The sequence below is a fragment of the Theropithecus gelada genome, chromosome 12 (genome assembly GCF_003255815.1).
Source record: "Theropithecus gelada isolate Dixy chromosome 12, Tgel_1.0, whole genome shotgun sequence".
In the NCBI taxonomy this organism is placed as follows: Eukaryota; Metazoa; Chordata; class Mammalia; order Primates; family Cercopithecidae; genus Theropithecus; species Theropithecus gelada.
This window is the reverse complement of record NC_037680.1, coordinates 41307839-41329893: the sequence shown is the minus strand read 5'-3', so window position 1 is coordinate 41329893 and position 22055 is coordinate 41307839. Positions and strand designations below refer to the sequence as shown.

Below are 22055 nucleotides of genomic sequence, written 5' to 3'. Positions count from 1 at the left end.
CTGGAGTCCAGTGGCGCAATCTCGGCTCACTGCAAGCTCCGCCTCCCGGGTTCACGCCATTCTCCTGCCTCAGCCTCCCGAGTAGCTGGGACTACAGGCGCTCGCCACTGCGCCCGGCTAATTTTTTTTCTATTTTTAGTAGAGACGGGGTTTCACCATGGTCTCGATCTCCTGACCTTGTGATCCGCCCGCCTCGGCCTCCCAAAGTGCTGGGATTACAGGCGTGAGCCACCGCGCCCGGCTACTGTTAGTTATTTTATAAATGGAATCCATCCATAAATGGATGAACCTGTTCTTTGAACCAATAACGTTTTATGAAATGTATAACTGATGCCAGTCACTCTTCCAGGTACTGGGACTATAAGATGAAGAAAGCACAGTCCTTGACCTCAGATCCCTATAGTTTGTGGAACAAACTTATGAAAGACAATCTCAATATAATAAGTAATAGAATTATGAGTAAGTGCTATGGAAACAGAGGAAGGACCCTTAGCCCAACCTGTGCAGGAAGGTAATATTTCAGGATAAGAAAATACGTGGCTTTTTGCTTTAAAAAATAAACAGGCAGCTTCCACAGGAGGCCTACACGCCGCCGCTTGTGCTGCCGCCATGTCTCTAGTGATCCCTGAAAAGTTCCAGCATATTTTGCGAGTACTCAACACCAATATCGATGGGCGGCGGAAAATAGCCTTTGCCATCACTGCCATTAAGGGTGTGTGCCGAAGATATGCTCATGTGGTGTTGAGGAAAGCAGACATTGACCTCACCAAGAGGGCGGGAGAACTCACTGAGGATGAGGTGGAACGTGTGATCACCATTATGCAGAATCCACGCCAGTACAAGATCCCAGACTGGTTCTTGAACAGACAGAAGGATGTAAAGGATGGAAAATATAGCCAGGTCCTAGCCAATGGTCTGGACAACAAGCTCCGTGAAGACCTGGAGCGACTGAAGAAGATTCGGGCCCATAGAGGGCTGCACCACTTCTGGGGCCTTCGTGTCCGAGGCCAGCACACCAAGACCACTGGCCGCCGTGGCTGCACCGTGGGTGTGTCCAAGAAGAAATAAGTCTGTAGGCCTTGTCTGTTAATAAATAGTTTATATATCTATGGCAAAAATAAAAAAAATAAAAAAAATAAATAAATAAACAGGCATAAGCTGAGTCAAAAAGGGATATGGGGGACGGGAAGTTGGTAGGGACAGGTTAGAAGATACTGTAGGCAGAAATGTGTGTGACCCAGAGATGGGATACATATAACAGCAGACGGAGTTTGATGTTCTAACACTAGGAAGAACTTGGAGAAGAGGGTTATTTTGCCATTGGCTGGGGGAGCTACCATATAAAAATAAAGGCCCTCCTTTGATAATTTTCTCCAAAACTCCTTTTTTCACATTGTTTCTCAAATGCATTTTATCATAGTTTTAACAAGTGTCATATCTCCATATTATCTCTTTTGAAAAACTGCTGAAAGTGGTTTCTGTACTTACTCAGTCTTTGTATGCTGCAGTAACAAAATACCACAGACTGGGTAATTTATAAAGAATAGAAATTTGTTTGTCACAGTTCTGGAGGCTGGGAAGTCTACGATCAAGGCACTGGCGTTTGGTATCTGGTGAGAGCTACTCTTTCTGCTCCCAAGATGACACCTTGAACTCTGCTTCCTCTGGAGGGGACAAATGCTACATCCTCACGTGAAGGAAGGGATGGAAGAACAAAAAGAGGCTGAACTCACTTCCTCAAGCACTTTTATAAGGGTGCGAATCTCATCTATGAGGGCTCTGCCCTAATTGCCTAATTACCTCCTAAAGGCCCCACCTCTTAATATTGTTTCACTGGGGATTAAGTTTCAACCTTAATTTTAGAGGGAATGCAAACATTCAAACCATAGCACCCACTGATCCTGACTTCCCTATCACCACAAGCTATACAGCTTCTGTATTTAGAAAGTAACTAGGGTTTTGGTGATTCTGAGCTGAAAGCTGTAGCAGTGTATAAAAGGAAATGAAACTAGAGAGTTTGGCAGAGACCAAGATGAAGGAAAGCTTTACATGTGGTGGTGAGAAACTTGGATTTATTCTTTAGTTAATGGGGCATTGAAAGTTCTTATACAGGTGAGTAACTAGATTGAGTCTCAATTTTAATTGGACTTCTTTTGCAGTGGAGGCGAGGACAGATGGGAATATAAAGACCTGGAAGGAGACTATCTATAGCAAGGCAAGCATCCAGGCAAAAAGATTCCATTTGCCAATGGAAATGATATAAGGATAAGACTGGTAATGAAGAAGAGGGGACGCTCAAGTAATTTTAAGCTGGTAAAATCAGGAGAACTTAGTGACTGATTGAATGAAGGCACTAAGGGTATAGGAGTTACCTAGGGTGATGCCAAAGTTTCCAGCTTGGAGAACTATATGGGTAGATGGCCCAGAACTCACTGCCAAAGGAAGAAAATAGAAGAGTCTGCCAGCAAACTAACACTTATTAAGTGTCTACTGGGTAAGTCACTCTTCTACGTACTGGGGTTATTAAGACCAATATATCACACTCCTTTTCTGAAGACGTCTTACAGCTTATTAGAATGTGGGGTGGGGCAAAGGTCACATAAAAGATAACCTCAGTGGACTATTTAATAGAATTATGAATATGCTGCTAGAGAGACATACAGGGGTCTACCTTTTTTAATGTGATTTACCAGGATATGAAGGAAAGATGATCTGGAAAAAATATATAGTATATTTTAAATATATCCTCATTTTGTGGAATCCTTGTGGGAAGAGGAGTAGAAGTCACTCATCCTTTTGGAAATGCAAGTCTGGATTTTGGAAAGGGTATGTGGACAAAACTGTACAGGGACTGCATATAAGGTGAAGAGAGGCACAATCCAAGTAGAACCCCAATGACAGAGAATTATGTGGACATCACATCTGAAATTACATTTATTTTTAATTTAAATTCACATATTTTAATTCTGTTTTGTGAAAAAGCACAACAAAGAACCAAAGCAACACCCATAATTCTCACAAGTTTTCATTATATTAAAAAAGTGAAATCCTGCCCCCTCCCACCTATACTCTGCCCTTTTAATCCAAACCCACAAACACCAATTTTTAAGTGTTAACAGAGGAATTAGAGACCACCCAGTAGGTGACAGAATAAGAATTAAAAGAGACTGGTGTCCCAAATGGCAAAAATGAAGTATTTGTGATGTTCATGGTACCAAGCTGTGCTAGCTTTTTATGTGATTCATATTTTAAAAATTTATATTTCAGCAAAAAAAGCATAAAGTTTTATGTAAATTTTAACTAGAAATCGGTTTTTTAATAAATTTATTTTTAAGGTTTAATGAAAATTTGATCCATTGTCTTTTTTAATTAGAAATGATTTACATCAAGGTTTTCTTACAGGATGTACAGAACTAATTAGAATATATACTTTTTAAATAATTTCAACTTTTATTTTGTATTCAGGGGGTACATGTGTAGGTTGGTTACATGGATTTATTGGATGACACTGAGGTTTGGAGTACAAGTGATCCAGTCACCTGTACAAATGATCCCGTCATTACTGTGGTAGTGAGCACATTACCCAATGGGTAGTTTTTCAACCTTTGCCCCTCCTTCTTTCCCCTCTTTAGTAGTCTGTGTTCCCAGTTCCAGTATCTGTTGTTCCCATCTTTATATCCACATGTACCCAATGTTTAGCTCCTACTTATAAGTGAGGACATGTGGCATTTGCTTTTCTGTTCCTGTGTCAATTTGCTTAGGATAATGGCCTCCAGCTGCACCTATGTTGCTGCAAAGGACATGATTTCATTCTTTTTTATGGCTGCATAGGATTCCATGGTGTATATGTACCATATTTTCTTTATGTAATCCAATGTTGATGGGCACCTAGATTGATTTTACATCTTGGCTATTGCGAGTACTGCTGTGGTGAACATACAAGTACATGCGACTTTTTTGTAGAGTGATTTATTTTCCTCTGGGTATGTACCCAGTAATGGAACTCCTTGGCTGAATGATAGTTCTGTTTTAATTTATTTGAAATATCTCCAAACTGCTTTCCACCATGGCTGAACTAATTCACATTCCCACCAATAGTGTATAAGTGTTCCCTTTTCTCCACAGCCCCACTAACATTTGTTATTTTTTATTTTTCAAGATAGGGTCTTGCTCTGTCATCCAGGCTGTAGTGCGGTGGTGCAGTCATGGCTCACTGCAACTTTGACCTTCTAGGCTCAAGCAATCCTCCTACCTCAGCCCCCTAAGTAGCTGGGACTATAGGTGTGTGCCACCACACATGGCTAACTTTTTTATTTTTGTAGAGATGGGGTCCCAGTTACATTGCCCAGGCTGGAAGCATCTGTTTTTTTGTTTGTTCGTTTGTTTTCACTTTTTAATTATAGCTATTCTACTAGTGTGTGATGGTATCTCATTGTGGTTTTGATTTGCATTTCTCGGATAATTAGTGATGTTGAGCATTTCTTCATATGTTCATCGGCTGTTTGTATGTCTTCTTTTCAGAAATGTCTGTTCATATCCTTTTCCCACCTTTTAATGGAGTTATTTGGTTTTTGCTTGTCGAATTAAGTTCCTTACAGATTCTGGATATTGGAACTTTGTCATATACATAGTTTGTAAATATCTTCTCCCATTCTGTAGGTTGTCTGTTTAGTCTGTTGATAGTTTCTTCTGCTGTGCAGAAGCTTTTTAGTTTAATTAGGTCCCACTTGTCAGTCTTCGTTTTTGTTGTGATTGCTTTTGACAACTTAGCCATAAATTCTTCGCCAAGGCCAATGTCGGGAAGCGTATTTCCTAGGTTTTCTTTAGGATTTTTATAGTTTGAGGTCTTACATTTAAATATTTAATCCATCTCAAGTTAATTTTTGTGCATGGAAAAAGGTAGGGGTCCAGTTTCATTCTTCTGCGTATGGTTAGCCAGTTATCTCAGCACCACTTATTGGATAGGGAATCCTCTCCCCATCGCTTATTTTTGCCGACTTTGTCAAAGACCAGATGGTTGTAGGTGTGTGGCTTTATTTCTGGATTCTCTATTCTGTTCCACTGGTCTATGTGTCTGTATACTAGTACGACGCTTCTTTGGTTACTGTAGCCTCATAGTAGAGTTTGAAGTCAGATAATGTGATGCCTCTGGCTTTGTTCTTTTTACTCAGGGTTGTTTTAGCTAATGGGGCTTTTCTCATTCCATATGAATTTCAGAATTTTTTTCCTAAATTTGAAAAATGATGTTGGATAGGAATAGTGTTGAATCTGTAGATTGTTTTGGGTAGTATAGTCATTTTAATGATATTGATTCTTCCAATCCACAAGCATAGACTGGTTTTCCCATTTGTGTGTGTGTGTGTGTGTGTGTGTGTGTGTGTGTGTGTTTAAATGAATCAGTTTTAATATTCAGAGTGATTCCTAAGAAGAATTTTCCTGAGCAGCTTTATATATTAATGTAAACCATGGTTGTCTATAGAACAGAATCAGAATATAAGTGAGCTGAGAATGAGGAAGTGACAAGAGCTTTCAGTGGATGCAGGAGCTGGGGGAAGTGGTCAGATCTGCTTGTCATTAATAGCTTGTGGTGTGACAGGCAACATGGAGCCTTTGTTTTGTGTCATCCAAAGCACTTAACTCCGAGATGTGTCTGGCTAAAAAGGCTAATACATGAGGCTCTTAAAACAAAAATGCAGGCTCTGCTGGAATTGTATATTTGAAAGTGCCTCTGTTTAACTGAAGGAGGTTGGGCAGGTAATATAGAGAAGCATGATGTTTTTTGATTCTCCTGATCCAGAGGTTTAAGTTCTGAGGCTCCTTTTTATCAGTCTGCAGAGACTGGAGCTCCCTTTGATAGGACTTGCTTCCTACTACATTGCCTTATTGTTATTCACCTGTTAAAAACTAGGCTAAAATTTCAGAATGCAAGAATCCGAACTGAGACAATATTGCAAAATGAATTTAACTCCCCAAAGCTCTCCATCTCCCACCGCAACCCCCGTAAACACAAACAGTTTATTAAAAATATATAATGAAGCATTTGTTTAGATTTTCCAGGGTAAGGGAAGCAATTAATTTTAAAAGTGTTTGCTGTTCTAAGGCTACAAACTGCCAAAAGCCAGTTCCTATGTTTGTTAGTACTAAAATATTTTGAAACACTTGAATCTTTGCTGTTAAAATGATCTAAATTTTACAGTAGCCTTCATTATTTGCCTAGATCTTTTTAAAGCTTTCTAAGGTATGATAAGGCATTCTGCTTCTTCTCAATGTTGTTTTTATTTGCATTTATTCGATGTATTTATTTTTCTCAAAAGAATACATTCACAGGCCAGGCAAGGTGGATCACACCTGTAATCTCAGCACTGTGGGAGGCCAAAGCAGGAGGATCCCTCAGACCAATGGTTCAAGACCAGCCTGGACAACATAGCAAGACCCCCACCTCTGCAAAAAAAAAAAAAAAAATTAAAATTAAAAATATAGCCAAGTGTGGTGACATGCACCTATAGTCCTAGCTTACCTGGGAGGCAGAGGCTGGAGGATCTCTTGAGGCTAGGAGTTTGAGGCTGCAGTGAGCTATGATCACACCACTGCTCTCCAGCCTGGGGTTACAGTGAGACCCTGTCTCACAAATAAAATAAAGTAAAAGAAAAGAAAAGAAAATTTATTAACCTGATTTTATAAAGTCAAAGATTACAAATGACTTTTAATGAAATAGAGTAGCCTCCTACCTAAACCTGTTTTATTTCAACCCTTTAAGCCTTATCTCTTGGCATTCACATCTCTATTTCTAAGTAATGTGATTCTAAGTGCCTTTTTTGGTGTCTCACTATTATCTTCTCTTACAGTAGATGAAGATTTAGCTCTCTCAAGCTATTCTTCCTCTTCTTACATACATGCAGAATACCACAACTTTTAAAATTAAGTTTATGTTTCTCTTCTTGTACACTTTTCCCTTTGTTTTCTCTACAATTACCACTTGATTTCGGTTTTGTGTTTATCTGGATATTCAGTTTAGCTTTTAAATTTGGTCATTGTTGTTACTTCTTTTCCAGATGCCAAAACATATAATCTATTAATTTTGTTATTTTTCCTGAAAACCTCCATCCCAGAGCCTTCTGTTCTGCCCTCCATTCTAGGCAGATTGATTTCTCACTTTACTCCCCCACGATCCTCCTAGGACTTCCTTTTACCTCCTTTTTGTGTTATATACCCTCTATCCATGATCCCAGCTCTTCCATTTTCTTTCCTTTCTCCTTTTGTTGGAGCATTCTCGGTCGCTTTCTGGTATCTCTGAGTCCTGCACATACAGGGGTTTTGTAAAGTGAATCACCTCTTTCTCATCATGAGCTCCCTCTACACGGCTGCAACATCTTCTGCTCTCAATAGTCACCACAGAAGTATCCAGTTTCCTTTTCACAGAGTGTCTTCTCCTCAGATGTCTCTTCTTCCACTATCCTTTCCCTCATGAATTTATTCCTCTTTTAAATTTCTTTAGTAGCATTTTAGTGGGGTCTCAGAAAAGAGAAAAGATAAACTTATGTGGCCCATCTACACATGTTTAATTGGGTGTCCAAGTTTAACTTTTGATTATTAATTTGCATGGGGGTTTAATTAAAATTCAAACATTTTATTTAAAATATATTTTCTGCCTTAGGGAAGTTCCATCTTTCCTTCCTTCCTTCCTTCCTTCCTTCCTTCCTTCCTTCCTTCCTTCCTTCCTTCCTTCCTTCCTTCCTTTTTAGACGGAGTCTCGCTCTGTCACCCAGGCTGGAGTGGAGTGCAGTGGGGCACAGTCTCTGCTTACTGCAACCTCCACCTCCCAGGTTCAAGCGATTTTCCTGCCTCAGCCTCCTGAGTAGCTGGGATTACAGGTACACACCACCACGCCCAGCTAATTTTTGTGTTTTTAGTAGAGACGGGATTTCACCATGTTGGTCAGGCTGATCTCAAACTCCTGACCTTGTGACCCACCTCCCTCGGTCTCCCAAAGTGCTGGGATTATGGATGTGAGCCACCACACCTGGCCTAGGGAAGTTATTTCATTTGGGCAGGGGGCATTTGCTAGGCTGTAAATAGGATACCTTGCAAGGTTATATCTTGGAACATATACCCTATAGATAAGAGGGGAGTACTGTGTATACACTGTATAGTATTTCTTGATCACAGCCCTCTGTATTCACAGCTTCTGCATGTGCAGACACAACCAACTGTGGACAAAATATTGGAAAAAAATTAAAAATAACAATATGACAATAACAATGATACAAATTTTAAAATACAGTATAACTATTTACATAGAATTTACGCTGTATTGGATATTGTAAGCAATCTAGAGATAATTTAAATTATATGGAAGGATGTACTTAGGTTATATGCAAGTATTAAACCATTTTATATCAGGGACTTGAGCATCCATGGCTTTTGATATCCATTGGAGGGTCCTGGAAACAATCCCTCCCACGTACCAAGGGACAACTCTGTATGCATGACCAATGTCATCTTCCAGCTTTTAGCTTACCTGTATATTTTTAAATGTGTATATAAATAATTTTATCATATGGATGTTTTATATTTACCTTCCATTGATTTTATTATCTTTAACTTTATTATAATTTTTAATATTATGGGTTTTTTTGAGTTTTAAATTTCTTTCCCTCCTTCAATATTTTATTTATTTTATTTTATTTATTTTGAGGCAGGGTCTTACTCTATTGACCAAGCTAGACTGCAGTGGGGTGATCATGGCTCACTGCAGCCTCAACCTTCCAAGCTCAAGTGATTCTCCCATCACAGCTTCTCAAGTAGTTGGGTGTATAGGCACACACCATCATGCCTGGCTAATGTTTTAATTTTTTGTAGAGCCTGGATCTCCCTGTGTTGCCCAGGCCAGTCTTGAACTCAAAGCAATCCTTCTGCCTCGGCCTCCCAAAGTGCAGGGATTTCAGGCGTGAACCATCATGCCCAGCCTCAATATTGTATTTTATTCTTTGATTTATTTTTTTCTGTATTTTATTATATTTGAATTTAAAAAATTAATTGGGGTAAATTGATGTTTATATGATATTGAGTCTTCCCATTTGTATGTATGGATATGGTGTATTTCTCCATTTATTTGTGTCTTTAAATAAAAGTTTAACGTTGGCCGGGCGCGGTGGCTCAAGCCTATAATCCCAGCACTTTGGGAGGCCGAGATGGGCGGATCACGAGGTCAGGAGATCGAGACCATCCTGGCTAACACGGTGAAACCCCGTCTCTACTAAAAATACAAAAAACTAGCCGGGCGAGGTGGCAGGCGCCTGTAGTCCCAGCTACTTGGGAGGCTGAGGCAGGAGAATGGCGTGAAGCCGGGAGGCGGAGCTTGCAGTGAGCTGAGATCCGGCCACTGTACTCCAGCCTGGGCGGCAGAGCAAGACTCTGTCTCAAAAAAAAAAAAAAAAAAAAAAAGTTTAACATGACATTAACATCATGCACATCTTTTAAAGTATTTAGTGTTTTTGTTGTCACTGACACTTAAAAAAACATTTTATTTGGTTGTTGTTAGTGTACATCCACCCACTTGATGTTTTGTGTGTATTGAACTTGTATCCAGTAACCTTGCTGAATATGCTTCTTTTCCATATGCGTAATTATATTGTGCACAAATAATTTACACAATCTTTTCAATGATTGCACATCACTTATTTTATTGAATTAGCTAGGAATATCAATAATATATTCTGAAAGCAGTGATATTGAATATCCTATCTGATTTCATCCCTTAAGTAGAATATTTCTAACTTTTCACTTTTAAGTATGTCATTTGCTGTAGGATTTGGTGGACATTCCTTATCCAGTAAAGCAAGTTCTATTTTATTATTAGTTTGCTCAGCATGTTTTTCAAAATAAATACTGAGCTGTATGCTTTTCTATATATTTTGAAATGGTCATAAGCTTCTTTCCTTCATCTGTTAATGTGGTCAATTACACTAATATCTATTAATATAACAGCTATTAATAAATATTGATTATAATATTTTGTTATTAAACTCCCCTTGCATTTGTTGAAAAAAATTCAGTCATAATTCCTTATCTTATAAATTGCTTGATGGCATTTGAAAACATTTTATTTCATATTTCAACATTTACAGTTTAAAGTCAAAAGATCTATAACTTTATGTTTTCATCCAGGTTGAGTTTCAAAGTTTCAGCAATCTCATCAAATATACCCAAGAACTTTCTTCTCTCTCTCTCTTTTTTTTTCCTGTACAACTGGTTGTATCTGGAACTCAATTGTAGGCTATTTTATAAATGATTGGAAAGCCATACTCAATATCTGTTTCCTTCTCTTTCCCTAGATTTAGACATATGCATTTTCCTATCTGTAACATCTTTTTTGGCACTTTCCATCTTATAAAATCATCATCATTATGATGAACAGAGAAAATCCAAAATTATCTCTAGGTATTGTTTCACACTCCGGGAATATACCCAAGGAACCATATGGACCTAAGGAAAAAATTTAAATGGAAGAGAAAAAATGAAAACTAAACTTCTACATTTTATTACTAATATAAGATTTAAAAAGTAGGACACCACCACAATCTGTACTGGGGCTGGGGAGTAAGAGGGAATATTTTCCAAGTGCAAAAACCATAAGAGGGAAAGCATACCATTTAAAACATATTGTAAAGTTAGAGAATCCTCAAGTTTCTACAACTGTTAGAGCTGCCTGATCTAAATCATTTTCTAAGGATCATGTACAAAATGTGTATTTTTTTCTCATTAACTTTGGAATTTAACAGGTTATGCTGCTTTTAATGTCGACTGCATTTAGAGTAGTGGAGGCAGCAGGTGGCAGTAGTTCCCACTCCCAAAACTGGGACTTGGAGCAAGTCTTATAACAATCCGTGGCCTACCCTTACAGGCCAGCCTTTCTGTAAAGTTTCTTTGTGTCTGTAACTGCTTGTTTCATATATGGGAAAAAAGATAACATAATGCATGAACTCCACAAGGTGTGGACAACAAACATGATTTTTTTGTGTGTACCTTCTTTACACAGAGAATGAATAAACAAACTTATGAAATAAATGGGTCTTCATCTTTAGAATGAATTCCTGTTTTTTATTGAAAACACCCAGTGCCTTTTCATGCTTCCTAGGAATCTCCCTGTTCCATTCTTCATGCATTGTTCTGAGTCTCACTCGAGCCTTCCCTTCCCAAGGAAGTTGACCATACTTTTAGACTTTTTGCTACCTTTATTAATAATGCCGGATAATAATATTAATATTAATGACTTTATTGAACACGTGCTATGTGATAAACTCTCTTCCAGAAGTTTTACATATTTTATCTCATTTAATCTACACAGTGACTTAATGAGTTAGATACTACAATTATCCTCAATTTATAGATGTTGAAATTGAAGCACAGAGAAGTCACGTAACTTGCCTAAAATCACACAGCTAATAAGTAGAAGGAGGCCAGAAGAACAATTTAGGCTAATGACCTTAGAGCCTCTGCTGTTCATCATTACTCAGGGTGTGTTAGCCAGGTACACCTATCACTGCCAATATCAAATATTTTAATTCCACTAGGATGTAGCCTGTTTCAAGCTGTTTAAAGTGCATATATTTCCAAAATACCCTTGAGAAATATATCTACAGGTGGGAATTTGAGGCCACTGTCAGATGGTACAGCCCGGAAAAAATATGGCAATGAATAAACCAAGAAGATACATCTCAGCTTCTTCACTCATTATTTGTGGAAGCTTGGCAAATTATATCACCATCCAGAGCTTGATTTTCTTCATGTGTTAAATGGTGATAATAATTCTTAAGTGTTATTGTGAAAATTAAATGAGATAACACAGTAGAGTTTCTAGAAGATAGTACATCCTCAATTAGTATTAGTTCATGTTTACCTCCCTCAATAAATTTTAGTGCCAACTAAATTTTTCTTGGATAGGTTAAGCCTGAAAAAAATAAGAGCAGAATGAACAGCAGTAACTGGGCATTATTAATTTTTGTATCTCCCTCAAAAAGTAGCTTCACTGGTGGGTGTATAATCAGTGCTTTCTGTTAAATTGATGAGCAAATAAACAAATTCACAAGATTACAGAGTCTGGATATTTTACATATGTAAAAATAGAATCCGTCCAAGTATTTGAGATACATTTTAGAGGACTGGGGTTAAGAGATAACACTCATGCTCCTGGGAAATGTATTCATGGTGACACAAGATTAATGGGAGCCCCTTATTAATTTCTGGCTTAAAGACACTCAGTTTATATTTGTGATACTATTTCTTGTTATCTGATATACTGATGCTTGAATTTATTTAATAATTTATCAAGTTAACTGATTTTTCTTCTAGACCAAAAACAGAAGATGCTTGGGTATTTGCAAAGCCCAATGCCATTCAAGCGGTCGGGGTTATGTCTTTTGGTGAGTATTTGGTTTCAAAGGCCCTTTCTCAATGTGGAGTTCTATGTTCCATGAAAAAAGTGCTATGTTTCATATTTATGTCTGGATAGCAGATGTCCTAAGTTTTAGACTTCCTATTAGCAGCATATGATCTAGTTTGTGCCAATATAAAATTAGGCTCAAACTTTTCTCACTCATCACTAAAATTTGCTTCAATTTGAAGAAATCTATTTCTCATGCAGAAAACTCATTACAGTCATCTTGTTTCTTAACTTGGAAAGCTAGCAAGTGTTATGGACTTCTTCAAACCCTTTATTATGTCCCAAATGGCAAAGGAAGCCACAGAATGAAAATGATGGTATTTAGATTTTCCTTAAGATGGGAAGGGTCATTAGGAAAAGGAAAATGGGAGAGAAGGTTGGACTGGCCTGGTTTATATCAAGAGTGACGTGAGAAGACCATATAAACCTGAAGTGAATGGTCTTATTTCTAGAAGTATTAGAAAAATTATTTGCTGACATATTAATAAATTTGTATATTTAAACTGCAGTTCATTGGCATCTAAAGTAGTACATGTCTCTGAATTTCAGAACTAAAAAAGAAAACCCTGATGCTTGCTTTAATAATGCTTTTTTTTTTTGTATTGCAGCATTTATTTGCCACCATAACTCCTTCTTAGTTTACAGTTCTTTAGAAGAACCCACAGTAGCTAAGTGGTCCCGCCTTATCCATATGTCCATCGTGATTTCTGTATTTATCTGTATATTCTTTGCTACATGTGGATACTTGACATTTACTGGCTTCACCCAAGGTAAAGTGAGAGATTCAGTTATAGTGTTGATGTGCGTTGGTACCGGAATACCCAATGTTCTACTCCTTATTGTACAAGTATGCCCAGTGTTCTATTTCCAAGATTACTCTCTTCCACCCATTCTCTCTATCCTCCTGCCCCCTGCTGTCTATTTCCTAATCTTTACCTTTTTAAACTGCTCAATTTAGTTCTGTAGCCCATACTCTCTCCTTCTACACACTGTCACTTCCCAGGACATGACTTTTGGCTTTCCTCCACTGCAGCTTGATTTTCATTTTTTTTTTTTTTTTTTTTTTTTTTTTTGAGACGGAGTCTCGCTCTGTCACCCAGGCTGGAGTGCAGTGGCTGGATCTCTGCGCACTGCAAGCTCCGCCTCCCGGGTTCACGCCATTCTCCTGCCTCAGCCTCCCGAGTAGCTGGGACTACAGGCGCTCGCCACCTCGCCCAGCTAGTTTTTTGTATTTTTTTAGTAGAGACGGGGTTTCATCGTGTTAGCCAGGATGGTCTCGATCTCCTGGCCTCGTGATCCGCCCGTCTCGGCCTCCCAAAGTGCTGGGATTACAGGCTTGAGCCACCGCGCCCGGCCGATTTTCAAAGGTACCAGTGGTCTCCCAATCTTCAAACAACCTCGATTTGGATTCTCCTGAATCTCTCTGAATCACTTACCAATACTGAACTTCCTTTCTTTGCTCAAATTTTCCTCCCTTAGAGGAAAGAGTATTACTATATTATCATTGTTATTCTTTCTCTCTGTTAATTTTTTTCTCTCTTTTCTTTTTCTGTATCTCTAATCTCCCACTCCACTCCATCCCACACCACCCAGATAAAGGTCTCAAGCATATTGTTTGCTCTTCTCTCAAACAATTTTCCAGATATTTTCGTCGTTTTAACTCTAACCCAGACTTTCATATTGTTTGCTCTTCTCTCAAACAATTTTCCAGATATTTTCATTGTTTTGACTCTAACCCAGACCTTTCTCTTTGTCTCCAACCTGCTGCCTGTAGGACATTTCTACTCAGTTGTTCTGTATTTGTTTTAATCACAAAACATTATGTTTCCCTTAAAACCAGACCTTTTCTTCCTCCCTCCAAAGATACTTCTCTCTTTTTTTGCATTCACCCAGGCCCAACAACTGAGCAGTCCTCTCTTCTACTTCCCTTGACCCTTACATTCAATCATCAATGTAGTGTAATATTCAGGATAGTCCAGCAATAGGCTGCGATTCACGTATTTCACAGCTCTTGCAGGTCTATTATCTCATTGACCTTCAAATAACCCTTTGAAGGGAAGTGGAATAACTAGTTCTACCCCCTGATTAAAACACAAAGAGATGAAGTAACTCGCTCATGCTGGCTGGTGACAAACCAGAAAACAAGTCTTCTGACTCTCAGATTCAATTTTCTTTCCATCCTCTTTCTGCCTCCCCTGTTTTGGTCAACCGTGACCCTCTGAAAGTTGTGCCTTTGCCTCAGCTCCCATTAGCTTAGTTTTCTGAAAACTTGGGTGCTCTTGGAAGGATGGCTGCCTTATTCTGAACAGAGGTTACAGATCACTATGATTTTAGGCAAATATTTCTCAGGAAATGAAGGAAGATGACTTCAAAAAATAATGATTAACAAAATTCAAATGCAGTCAAAAATATGATACATGCATGTGCCACTAGAGTGTGGTAACAAAGTGACCTTGAAAGGTCTGATAAGAATTGTGTTCCACAGCATTGCCATGTGTCACTATTGCTACATAGTTTGCCAATGCAAATGGCCTGTGGGCTGTGGTCCATACAGGACGTTCGTTTTTAAATGCCTTGTCTGTAAGACATAAACCTTTTTTGTTAGTTATATCTTCCTGGAGCTTTTATCAGTGGTAATTGCTCAGATATAATTAAATCTTTATAAAACAAAGCTGACAGATGTTTGATGTCATCTTCCCCCTAGCTGTAATTCTTTAAAATATACTTAGATTCAAGCTGCAATAAGCTGACATTGTTTCTCCAGGCCACCTCTCCTTGGGTAAATCTAGTCTAACTTGTGTATACTGCATTCTTCTTTTCTAACCTCTTTCAGTAGATAAATTTCAGCTTTTGAGGCAGTGGGAACTCAAGATTCTCCCTGACATTTCTATTGGAAAGACGGTAGGGCTTGTTTTTTTTAGTGGAGGTTAGTGAACGGGGAACTTCAGTCCTTTTTTCTTAGAGTACTGGAATCTTTTCAGTCAACCTTGAAGCAGGTTTCTGCCACCTTTGTGTTTTAACCTCCTCCTGCCCAAAAGGGATGTTCTAAAGTAATGTAGATTTGTTCTAGTTGATGGGGGGAGGGGAGAGAGCCACTTCAAGTAAATCTTGGGAAGAGGCAAATTATTTAGGATATTCAGCTTTGTAATGAAAAAAAAAAAAACAGTTCAGAGGTATAGTTTTTCTTCTTTTTAAATGGTGTAGTATTGAGTGACTTTGACCTAATTTTCAATTAAGTTTAATTTTAAAAAGGTAACCACAATTTTAACATCTAAGCGTGTTATATTCAGAAAATAAGCAAGCCTAAATACTCTGTTTCGGCATTAGTCATTGTTTTATTTATTTATTTATTTTTTATTTCTTCCATGGACTACTGTACAGTTGTAGGTAATTGTTTTTTGATGACATGACATCTGCGCCCTAGTTAGATCCCTGTATTTCTTCATAGGCAGCTGAGAAATATAGTCTCTAAATAAGAATTGTTTCAAGGTCTATTTAGTCCATCATCTAGTCTGGAACTTATTAAATTTAATGTTCTTTCTGGGACATAGCCATATTTTCACAGTTTTGAATCACTGCATTTACACTTGGGCTCATGAGATGCCATGAAAGGCAACATATGTTTGGAATTTCTTGCTGTGGCCCCAAGGTTGCAATGAAACCCTATAGTATGATACACAGGAAATTCAGCTCCCCAGATGTACTGGTCTACTCTTCCTTTCAGGATTGTTCTTGATCTAAGAATAGCATTTCAAAAGGAAATTTGTTTATTTTAACAGACATTTTTAAAAAATAATGAAGTCACTTACTCACCAGAAACAAAGACCAGAAACCAGTTTACAAAGCCAGTGCCCAAGAATTTAGGGAGTTGATTCTGATGTAAGAAGACAATGGATAAAGTATTTTTCAGAAGTCAGTACAAATTTGCAGCAAATCTACCAAAAACAATTAATAAGAGAAAAACTATCAGTGATGGATTTATCTTCACATGGAGCATGTACTGGTTCAAATCAGTGAACAACTACGTAGTTATTGGATTCAAAAACTTGTATTTACACCTGGTCATCTATTCTCTTAATTAAATGAAATGAAGTTTATGGAGATTCACTTACAAGTCATGTGTTGCTTAATGACAGGGAAACATTCTGAGAAATGCATTGTTAGGTGATTTCCTCATTGTGCAAACATCATACAGTATACTTACGTAAACCTAGATGGTAGCACCTATTATACATCTAGGCTATATGGTATAGCTTATTGCTCCTAGGTTATAAACTTGTACAGCATGTTTCTGTACTGAATTATGTAGGCAACTGTAACAGAATGGAAAGTATTTATGTATCTAAACATGGAAAAAATACAGTAAACATACAGCATTGTTATCATATATGTGGGCCATTAGGTGATGCATGACTGTAATATCTAATATTTCATTTATTAGATAGTTATCTCAAACATTTAGTATCTAGTAAATGAACTTATTTTATATTATTATCTAGGAGACTTATTTGAAAATTACTGCAGAAATGATGACCTGGTAACATTTGGAAGATTTTGTTATGGTGTCACTGTCATTTTGACATACCCTATGGAATGCTTTGTGACAAGAGAGGTAAGCACAGTTCCTTCCCAACGCTTTATCCAGGTGATCTCTCTGCCACATTTAATTTAGGAAGATTTATAAATAATACAGTTTGGCAAATTCCCAAGGGCATGACAAATGGTATAATTCATAAAATTTTCTTTTTTGACTGTAAAATGTAGTCATTTGTGTAGTTTAAAGATGAATTTATATTCAGATGTTTACAAGACAGTTTTTCAAACGTTGGGTTTGAAAATTAGGTTTGGTGGATTTGGCTTATATTACCATGAGCACAGATATTTATACAACTGCATTCCAAAGTGACTGCCAACCTTTAGCAACAGCCAAACTAAAGTTGTTGCTTTTAAGGCATTCTTACAAAGAAATTAAGTACCAATGTTTAAAACATGTTTTACAAAACTGTCTTTTTGATTAGATGTTTTATCAGTCAACATGTATTAAAGGCACTGTAGAATGTACAGATTCTAACTGGTTTTGTTTTTTTGTTTTGTTTTGTTTTGTTTTGTTTTGAGACGGAGTCTCGCTCTGTTGCCCAGACTGGAGTGCAGTGGCCGGATCTCAGCTCACTGCAAGCTCCGCCTCCCGGGTTCACGCCATTCTCCTGCCTCAGCCTCCCGAGTAGCTGGGACTACAGGCGCCCGCCACCTTGCCCAGCTAGTTTTTTGTATTTTTTAGTAGAGACGGGGTTTCACCGTGTTAGCCAGGATGGTCTCGATCTCCTGACCTCATGATCAGCCCGTCTCGGCCTCCCAAAGTGCTGGGATTACAGGCTTGAGCCACCGCACCCGGCCGGTTTTGTTATTTTTTAAAAACTAAAATATCTTATATTCCATAGAGAACCAAAGTTCAACTGAAACTTTTAGTTTTACAGATATATTTTATTTATGTATTTATACATGTAGATGTATATATTTACAACTATACATAACATAAAATAATAATATAAATAACATAAATATATAGGATATTATTTACATATACATATATTGTCAAAGTCAGCTCTAAATTGTGTTATATATTCCACTTGGATTTGTAGAGAAATATTTTCTGAAAAAGAATTCATTATTTGGTGTGAATTAGATAACATGGCTGTCAGGAATCCCTTTTGCTGTCAGCTGAAAATCCACTCTACCAGTGAGCAGTAAAACATGATCTGGCTTCACAGTGGATCTTTCAGGGACCACACTGAAAAGGGCTCAGATCTAGGATCTGTTCTTAGAGGCTGTTTACACAGTGCACCATGTGAAAGGGTCTAATGAGAGAAGTGAAATATCTACAGAGCTTTAAATACACTAAGTAATCAGCAGGCTTCTTGAGGCCAGCCAGGGCTTACTTTAAGTCAGTCCCAGTGATAAGGAACTGACTGCACAGGGAAGCAGAAGAGGGAAATGTTCAGCACTGTGTATGTCCTTTACAACTAGTACTTCTCTCCCTCACACATGTGCAACTCACAGGCCAGTTCTCTACCTTGACTATGAAGGAGAAATAGACTGAACTAATTTTTTTTTTAATTTAAGAGCCTTTTGAAACTTTACTAGCTATTGTTAGTTTCAGGAAATGGTATTATTTTAGCTTCTGCCCAGTACGTAGGTTCAAATCTGATCTCTAGATCAACAAGTAAGAACAGATGGTGCATTCTCACATGGTTGCTGGTAAACTCCCTACAGACGGGCTGAGTCACTTCACCTGCACAACTTCTGTCTTTAGTACTTGAAACTTGAGTTTCCTTTCCAGCTGCAGGGGCAGGAAGACAGAACTGAATCAAGATCTCTGCCACAGTAGCAAAGACTCAGCAGAGGAATGGTGTCTATAACTTTCCCTTCTCTTGCTCTTTATTCTACATGCATACACACGTACACACACAAATGTACGACTGACAAAAATATAATCAAACTGTTTCAATTCATAAAAGCACTAAAAAGGCTGTCTACCCTTAATAAATATTTCTTACTAGCTGCCTCACTAAGGGATTTTTTCACTCTCACAAGGATATCATAGAGGCATCTGTAAGAACGGATCTTAAATAAGATACTATTTGGAGAGACATTACAACCTATGTTATTAATATCACCATTAAGTTATTAACAAAGTCATGGTGGTATGTGACACGTGGGAGATGTTGCATATCCAGGCAGCACTGCTTAGAGAGATGGCTTCTTTATGATACCTCAGTATCTGAACTTCTGTCATTTCCAACTCTTGTCTCACTGTTCTTTTGCACAGGGTCACTACTTATTCAGACTATCTTCTCTTTATCCTCCATAGGTATTGTTCCTGTTCTTACTTCTTTGCTCTTTTTCATGCTCTTGTCTCAGCCTGTAATTCTGTTCCAAATCCTGTGCATGTTTCAAGCCCTACCTCAAGCCAAGGTAGGTCAAGCATATTTCAGGGATGCTGTAAAGGAGATTACTCTAAGGAGACAGCTCTAGATACCTAAAGCTCCTTCTAGTCCTAAATCCTCTTTGATCTTTTTTGTCCTGTTATAAATTGATCTCTACTTGCTTTTTTAAGTTTGGTTGTATGCCTCCAAGAATTAATTCCTGAGAATAGGAATCATTTCCCTGACATTTTATCTTTGCAAACCATATCACAGTATGGGACACATTAAGTCGGTAATGTTTTATTGCTTTCCTGATCTGAGTAGTCATGAAAAATGGTGATGAACTCTTTCCCATTTTTGTTGAGGAAAGGCAAGATAAAATAGACTTAAATTGTAACAAATAGGAATTAGTTTATACAGAATTAATTTCCTGTTAGTAAAGGATATTACACATCCAGTATTAATAAGGGAAATGTGACAGCTATTTCTTAGAAGCCCTGCAAATAATCTAAATAGCATGTTTAGTTTGTTTAAGTAGTAACCTGTTGGACTCAAGAAAGAAGGATAAGATAACTTTCCAAAGTCTCTCTTATACTTGAAAGATACATGTATTGAAACATCGGTATGCCACACTATAGGTCTGTAATGTAATCCACTGACTGATAGTTCAACAAAGAGTACTTGTTATTGATATGTGTGTCTATATGTAAGTACTTTGGAAAAGATAGAACATTCCTAGTGACTTGAGATTTGATTAATAGCCTTGTTGGTGGTATTTTATACATTCCTAAAGACCATTGTGAAATACTCCCTCTACAAATCCTGCATGCCTTTAAAAGTCCCTCTCAAAATAATCTGTTTATTTGGCAGGTAATTGCCAATGTGTTTTTTGGTGGGAATCTTTCGTCGGTTTTCCACATTGTTGTAACAGTGATGGTCATCACTGTAGCCACGCTTGTGTCATTGCTGATTGATTGCCTTGGGATAGTTTTAGAACTCAATGTGAGTACATTCTAAGATTTACCCCTTCACTCTAAAATTCTCTGTAAAAGATAATGATTACATTTAACATAAGATTTATTTTCCTTAACAAAAGTATCACTTTTGAAGTGGAATGAAAATATGTTTATAATAGTAAATATTTTCAATGATGATTCTGTGCACTATATGGAACTATATAGTTTTAAAGCAGTGGTTGTTTAGAGACCTATGAGGTTGTCACAACTGGGTAGGCAGTGCTATTGGCTTCGAGTGGGCAGAGGACAGGGATATACATCCCACAATGTGCAGGCCTCTTATAGCAAAGAATTATCTGATCCAAAATGTCAATAGTGCTGAGATTGAGAAACCCTGGTTTAGAGTTTATCTTTTGTATATCTCATTTACTACAACACATAAATGTTACTAAAAATAGCTATAAATTAAGGGACTATGGACTTTGCTGAAAAATATCTAGTGAAATTTATGAAAAATATGAAAGGATTCAAGTTATATTCATTCACTTGCTATGACACAATTTCTTTTTATTTACATATTTTTCTCTCTCCAGACCTTTCTTTTATAGTCTGCACTGCCATCATCCAAATAGAAGTCCTCATAATATCACAGTTGAATTAATCCCAGCTCTGTTTCAACTATCATATATTTAAGTTCTGCTTTCAGTTTACCGGCATTTTCCTACCAGAGCAAGTATAAATTCTGTTGCTTCTACAATCTTGTCTTCTATGTAAAACTATGTCCCATTCACTTCCCAAAAATCTATGCTCAGCTCTAGTCAGTCTTATTTTTTGGCCTGTGAAAAAGCCATATCAATTCTTTCCATTATTCTTAGTCCTTTCTGCTTTTTATTTCCTATAACAATTATTTTTCTTTCATTTTTGTCTACATTTTACAAAGACTTTAAGATCCAGTGCAACTTCTAATTCCTTTATTCACTGATCAAGTATTTATTAATTACTATGTGCCACACAATAGAATATAAGGATGAATGTGATAAGAAAGGATCTATGCATTCTCACAAATAAACATAAAAGTTCAACTGCAATATAGGTGATGAAGACAGAGGAGGCTGGGAATGGTGGCTCACACTGTAATCTGAGCATTTTTGGAGGCCAAGGTGGATGGATTGCCTGAGCCCAGGAGTTGGAGATCAGCCTGGGCAACATAGTGAAACCTCGTCTCTACAAAAAATTAGCTGTGTTTGGTGGCACGTGCCTGTAGTCTCAGCTACTCGAGAGGCTGAGATGAGAGGATTGCTTGAGCCCAGGAGGTAGAGGTTTCAGTGGGCTGCAATGGCACCACTGCACTTCAGCCTGGGCAACAGAGTGAGACCCTGTCTCAAAAAAAAAAAAAAAAAGAAAAAGAAAAAGAAGAAGACAGAGGGAAGTGAATGGATTCCCAAAACACATTTTTGAGAAAAGATTGGCACAATTTGGTGACACAGATTCCATTGGGAAGACGGGAGCAGAATGACATCTTGGTTTTATTTTGTGGAACTAGAATAATTATACCATTTGCTAAGATAGGAATGGAAGTTGTTCTACCACTACAAAGTGGCTAATCTTCTCAATCCTTACAGAATTTCTCATCGGAATCACCCACCGGTTAGCATTTATTGGTCATGCACCACAGGGAGGACAAACCCGTACAGATGGGATCCCAAGTCATCATTTACTCATTTCATTGAGAAT

At 37.7% G+C, this 22055-nt stretch overlaps 1 protein-coding gene and 1 pseudogene across 8 annotated transcripts in view; both read left to right on the top strand.

Moving 5' to 3' along the window:
• SLC38A11 (solute carrier family 38 member 11) overlaps positions 1 to 22055 on the top strand; it is a 58139-nt gene that overhangs the window by 28047 nt on the left and 8037 nt on the right. For all 7 annotated transcript variants that reach the window (XM_025405559.1, XM_025405556.1, XM_025405558.1 and 4 more), the window contains 4 exons: positions 12352 to 12422; positions 13051 to 13212; positions 16942 to 17054; positions 20236 to 20367. In XM_025405559.1, the coding sequence (XP_025261344.1) occupies positions 12352 to 12422; positions 13051 to 13212; positions 16942 to 17054; positions 20236 to 20367 (478 nt within the window). The remainder of the gene's footprint in view (positions 1 to 12351; positions 12423 to 13050; positions 13213 to 16941; positions 17055 to 20235; positions 20368 to 22055) is intronic.
• Positions 558 to 1109, top strand: LOC112636718 (annotated as a pseudogene). Its single transcript, XR_003122231.1, has one exon. The product of XR_003122231.1 is annotated as a 40S ribosomal protein S18 pseudogene (transcript).